Below are 6,466 nucleotides of genomic sequence, written 5' to 3' on the forward strand. Positions count from 1 at the left end.
GAGTTTAATAATTTAGAATTTTATTTATCTTCAATTACTAAGTAATATTATCCTATTTAAATATTAGGATCAACTGATATGAGAATCATATTTTTCAAAGGGAAAACATAAAACCTAATTTCAAATACTAATTTTTAGCAAGGTGTATTGTCTCCCTCTTTTTTGAAAGTTTAAAATTATAATTCTATAATTTATTTTGATTAATATTAAGTAAATAATATAAATAGTATTAAATTTAATTATGTTAGTTAATTAAATGTTAAATAACTAATAATTAAAAATTCTAAATTTTTTAATATTAATAATGTTCTTGATAATATGAAAGGTGAATATAACTAAATTAAAGGAGGATTTTTCAATGTATATGCTGAAAAAGTAAAAGTCAATTAAACAGATTTTTATGATATTCTTGCTTAAAAAGGAGGAAGCTTTTATATTGTTTCTTATTCATAATTTTTAAGTATAAGTTTTAATGATGTTAATTTTAGAAATGTAAGGACAAGCCTAGTGTCTAATTAAGAGTCTTTTGGGGGAGCAATATATATAAATAGTATTTATTCTGATGTGCGTTTTGATTTTAATGGAGTGGTTTGCGAAAATGTTTATTCTGGAATGATTGGAGGTTTTGCTTATTTTTAGATTGGAGTTAAAAAAACAAAAATTACTTTTGAAAATTGTAAATTTAAGAATGTTTTTTCAATTTAAGGAAGTATTTTTCAGGGTATTTTTTTTTTTCATTATTCATTATTTTTTTTCATTTAAGTTATATTTTCATAAACAACTGATACTTTATCTTTAAGTTAAATTTAAATTAGTACGGATTATAAATTTATAGAATAATTATATAAATCATTTGAAGACAAAACTATAATGTAATATGATATATACAATGATTTTATTTTAAAATTTTATGCTATAATGTGTATAAGTGTAAATAATATAATTATTAAAGATGTCAAAATCGAAAACGTAAATAGTTTTTAAGGAATATTTTATTTTGAAAAATCATAAGTTATTATTAATAATTTAATTATAAAAGATAGTCCATATTTTAACAATCATTTAATATATTCTACAAATTCTAGGCTTGAAATTGAAAACTTCTAAATAACTAATATTAAAAAATGTGCACCAAATAAATGTTATTTTGATTTACTAATTTAAAGTAATTATCATGAAAATTTTTTAATGTCTCTCATTTAAATTGAAAAATCGAAATATCTAATCAAATTCACAAAAGGCACTTTAGAAAAAATAATATGTGAAGAATGTAATTAAGGAATTATAAACTTCATAGATAATTTCAGAGATTTCTAAATTAGTTATCTCACTTTTTAAAATAATGTAAGCCATAATGGATGTATATAAGTTCGAAATACAGAGAAATTTTAAACTTTTAAGAGTCAAAGAATACTTACTTCTTAACCTATATAAGCAATATCAATAATTTAATAAAGTATTTTTAAATAAAATATGGCTTAAATAGGAGGAGCATTGTATATTTATACAGCTTCAATAATAATTAAAGATTGTAAAATTATTTAAAATGAAGCTTATTTATAAGGAGGAGGAGTATATATATATATGATAAGCATCATATAATAGATATATTAAGTAATAATTGAAGATACGTAAATAACTTAAAATACAGCATTAAAAGGGGGAGGATTGGTATCTTTAGGGGGAGATGCTTTTTTAAAAGGGACATCATAAATAGTAAATAATATTTCAACTTCATAATAATTCAATAATATACAATCTAATCCATAAGCATTAAAAATATACTTACAAAAAAATAAGGAAATTATAGAATTAACATAAAAAAACGATAAAGGATAATTTATTATTACTAATTGGGCTTCCGGCTAATAAGAAAATAATGGAAGCTTCATCGTAAAATTTTTAGACTAAGAAAATGGATAGGAAGTAGACTTTCCTACTACTGAAGATGCTATATTTTCTTTAGATGAAGACAATGATGCTTCTGCAAATATAAAAGGCACTTTTAATGCTAGATATAGCGAGAAATACTAGGGCTTTTATTTTAATAAAATTATTTTTGATCTTTATCCTAAATATGAAAAAGGTTTATCCGTAAAAATTACTTGTGATGCAATAAAAATTCCTATTTATAATAGTTAAAGTAAGTATGTTACTTATAAATAAGATTATGACGTAAAAATTAATATTAAAATGAGAGGATGTATTAGGGGAGAAATCTATTTAGAATCTAGTCGAGAATGTCATTATTGTCAAGCAGGAAAATATAGTATAATTGAAAATTCAAAGTTTTGTAAAGAATGTCCTAATGTAGGAGTTATATAATGTCCAGGTGGAAGTGAAATCTAATTAAATTCTGGATATTTTAGAAGAATTCCTGAGTCTGACATTATTGAAGAATGTAAGAATTTAATTGAAAATTGTGTAGGAGGGTATGAAGCAGGAAATAATTCTTGTGCTTTAGGACATATAGGTGCATTATGTGAATCATGTGATATTTATGGAATTTAATGGGGTGAATCTTGGTCTAACAGTGCTTAATTTAAATGTGGAAAATGTAGTGAAATTTCAGGTAATGCTATTAAAATGTTTTTTATTAGTTTATATACTTTGATTGCTATATTATTTTCTGTTAAAAGCACTATGATTGTGATTGAAAATTATATATTAGCTTATTATTTATAAAGAATAGGATTAATATCTAATTCTGTAATAATAGGAAACTAAATCGGAATTTTAATAAAAATTTTTACAAATCATGTATAACTAATATATGTTTTAGCCACATTTGATTTATAATTACCATCTGTTATTGGAGGTATAATAAATAATGTTGGAAACCCTATTTAATAGATGATTTTTAGTACTGATTGCTATTTATTATCTATTACAACAAGTGTTAAAATAATTTACGCAAGACTTATTTGGTCACTTTTATTACCATTTGGTTACATAGGATGTTTTCTTATATTTTATTTGGCAATCTTATAAATTAAAAAAATAAGAATTTAATAAACAGTTATTTGGATTACATGTATTTATATGTTTATTTCTATTTAGCCTTCTATTATATCATAATATATTTCAACTATTTCTTGTAGGTAAAAATTGATTATAAAGCATTATATAAAAATATATATATATATATATGAATATATATAAATATATAAAAAATATATATATATATATATATATATATTTATATATATATATATATAATATTTATTTCTCTATCTTTTTTTTTTAGAACAATAGTTGGACTATAATACATAAAAGCTGATGTCAGTTATGAATGTTATACAGATGAACATAATAAATGGATGCTTACGTTTATTTTACCTATTTTATTTATTTGGGTATTTGGTATACCAGCTTACTTTATTTCTAACCTTTATAGAAATAGGACTAACGTAAATATTTAATGATATAAAATATTTATTTTTTTAATATTATTATAGTTGGATAAATTAAAAATTAAATATAAATTTGGATTTTTATATCATGAATATAAAAAAGAATCATATTTTTGGGAATTAATTAAAATTTTCGAAAAAACCTTAGTAATTATATTTCTTAACATTTATGACTCTTACATAATAATTAAAGGAATTCTTGTTTTATTAATAATTTTTAACTATTATATTTTATCTTTAAATTTTTAACCTTATTAAAATATAATTTTTAATAATATTGATAAATTATCAAGCTAAGTAGTTTTAATTTCTATTATTTTAGCATTGTTTGCTTATAAAAATTACTTTGAATATTTTATTTGGATTGCTTATATATTAATAGCATATATAAATTTATACTTTCTTTTTAAAATGATTTTAGTTTTAATGAATGGATATTTAATAAAATATTAGCAACAACTTTTCAATATTTATTAAAAAATTAATTTAAAATTGCCAAAATTATCAAGACTATTAAAAGTAATTTATATTATTAGTCAATTTTTGTTTTAATAAAAAAAAATAGTTACCTACTGTAAAACCACAAAGAATAAAATAATTATGGCAAGAATTAAAAAAATTTACTATCCATGTTAAAAATAACTTAAATTAGGAAAAAATTGAATATTTTGAAGATATAAATAATAAAAACTAAACTAAAAATTATTCATATTTAAATAGATATCTGTAATTTATTAAAAATAATATATTTTTTTTTATTTCTTATAAATATAGAAAGAATTATGACATATGTAAAACTAATTCATCAAATGAAAATAAGATATAATAAAAGTAATATAGATAAGAAACATATTTATAAAATACAAATCAAGATTAAATAACATCTAAATAAATCGATAAAATTAAATAAATGGAATAAGCGGAATAAATGGAATAATCAGTTACACGTATTTATTTTACTTTGAAATATATAAATTTTAATAAATAATATTTTTTTTTAAAAAAAAATGAAGAAAAATATTATATTCAAACAATGTTTTCAATTACAACGGCGACTAAAATAAATGAAAAAAATGCAACTTAATCTGAAATTCCAGCAAAGAAAATTTAAAATAATTTATATTAAAAAAAATTACTTGATAACAAATTAAATAAAAGTAAATCTAATGATGAATAAAAGGACTAAGGTTAAGTAAATAATCAAAAAAATCATATTAATATAAATGAAATTGAATTATAAAATTAATAAACTTCTATAAAATCAGAGGAAAAAGAATAATTTTAGAAGTAAACAAAATGACATTTTAAACATAAATATATAACATTTTTTAAAAATAAAAATACTTATAAAACCAATAAATAGTTTATGTTTATTTATAAATAAAATCAATTTTATAAAAAAATTAATGTAATATTTTAAATCATTATTTAAAAATAAAAAATTGACAATTTTTTTATTTAAAATATTGATATATAAACAATTAACATATTAAATATTATATATATATATATATAAAGTAAATTAATATAATAAAAGTATTTAAACCATTATCAATATTAATATTTTTTAAAATAAGGATATTTGTATTTGAAAAATTTTTCATAAATCATTTATTATATATATATTTAGCATTAGTTAATTGTACATTAACAAAATTATTGTTTTGTGACACTATATTAACGCATTTTCCATTAAAATCTTCTTACTTAAGTTATTAAATTTAAATATCTTATTATTTTTTATTATTACAATTAATACATCTACACATTTCTGAACATTTTAAATTTGAAGCTAAACATTTACAATATCTATTTTAGCAATTACTTTTAGCACAAATACAGCCATTTTTTTATTTTTATTTATGTTTTTATTTTTATTTCTATTAATTATAAATTTATTATTATTATAATATAATTTGATCTTAAAATTATTATTAATTTATTTATTTTTATTAATATTATTTATTATTTATACTATTTATTTTATATGTTTATTTTATATAAAAATCACAAATTTATTTTTCTGCTTATTATGAATTGTTATTAATATTTTATTAATTATTTTCATTATATTAATTCTAATTTTGAACTTATTAAAATTAAATATTTTTATCTTTATAAAGTTCAATGTTTTTAAAACTTTACTCATTATTGCTTTTAGTGACACTTTCATATTCAAAAGTTTCAAAAGATATTGCATTTTTACTTTGCCTAATTCCTGATAAGCTTTCTTCATTAATGTTATTGTTAACAATATAATTATTTTGAAAATTATTTCCTATATTTTAATTTAATTATTAGTTTAAAATAAGATTATTTCCATTTTGTAATCTTATTTAAGAAAATTTTTCTTAAGAAAACAAATTTTTGCTATTTTCATTATTAAAATTACTTTGAAATTCTTGTTCATAACTTTTATCTGCAAATTAATTATTGATATTTCTGTAATTCATATCGTTTAGAAATTAAGATTAAGCGATATTAGGTAAAGAACACATATCTAATGAATCTCTATCTAAAATTTCGTAATTTCCATAATTTGGTTGATTTAAAAAAAAATTGTTCTTGTCTTCAAAAAGTTTTTTCAAGAAATTGTCTTGTTTCATATTTTTTTAATTATTGTCTTTTAAATTTAATTATTGATAATTTAAATTTTTTATATCCATTTTTTTTAACTTCTTTATATATAATAAATTATATATATTAATTTTAATTTTTTTTATATAATAGATATTATTAAATTTTTGACTTATTTTAATTTGATTAATTATTTATTGATTTATATGTCTTTAAAATATTTTATTTTATATTTTAGTAACAAAATATGGATTTTAAAAATATTTACTAATAATATAAAAAATATATAATTATAATTTTATTTAAAAAAGAGGTAATAATACTTATTTTGAGAATATTCATTTATATTTTATTGATTATAGTTTTTGCATTTTAAATATAATGCATTATAATTATTAAAATTTTTTAATGTTTGTGGGGATAAATATATTTTTAATAAATTTATATAAAATAAAAAAATTATTATCAATAAATTT

The 6,466-nt window shown here is 17.9% G+C and overlaps 1 protein-coding gene across 1 annotated transcript, besides 6 other annotated features; it reads left to right on the top strand. All coding sequences in view use genetic code 6, as the record gives it.

Annotated features, from left to right (window-relative positions):
- Positions 1–679: 679 nt before the first annotated feature.
- Positions 680–719: a microsatellite.
- An 865-nt stretch (positions 720–1,584) lies between these two features.
- On the top strand, positions 1,585–3,932 carry IMG5_004650 (hypothetical protein; the record flags this gene model as incomplete). Its single annotated transcript, XM_004039918.1, has 3 exons — positions 1,585–3,101; positions 3,248–3,410; positions 3,459–3,932. Coding segments are annotated over 3 exons (2,154 nt in total), but the record flags the coding sequence as incomplete, so codon positions are not given.
- Positions 3,133–3,222: a microsatellite.
- Positions 3,933–5,309: 1,377 nt separating the features above from the next.
- Positions 5,310–5,396: a microsatellite.
- Positions 5,351–5,397: a microsatellite.
- Positions 5,382–5,416: a microsatellite.
- Positions 5,417–6,024: 608 nt separating this feature from the next.
- Positions 6,025–6,068: a microsatellite.
- Positions 6,069–6,466: the final 398 nt, after the last annotated feature.

Source organism: Ichthyophthirius multifiliis, assembly GCF_000220395.1.
Source record: "Ichthyophthirius multifiliis unplaced genomic scaffold scaff_1120509249445, whole genome shotgun sequence".
In the NCBI taxonomy this organism is placed as follows: Eukaryota; Ciliophora; class Oligohymenophorea; order Hymenostomatida; genus Ichthyophthirius; species Ichthyophthirius multifiliis.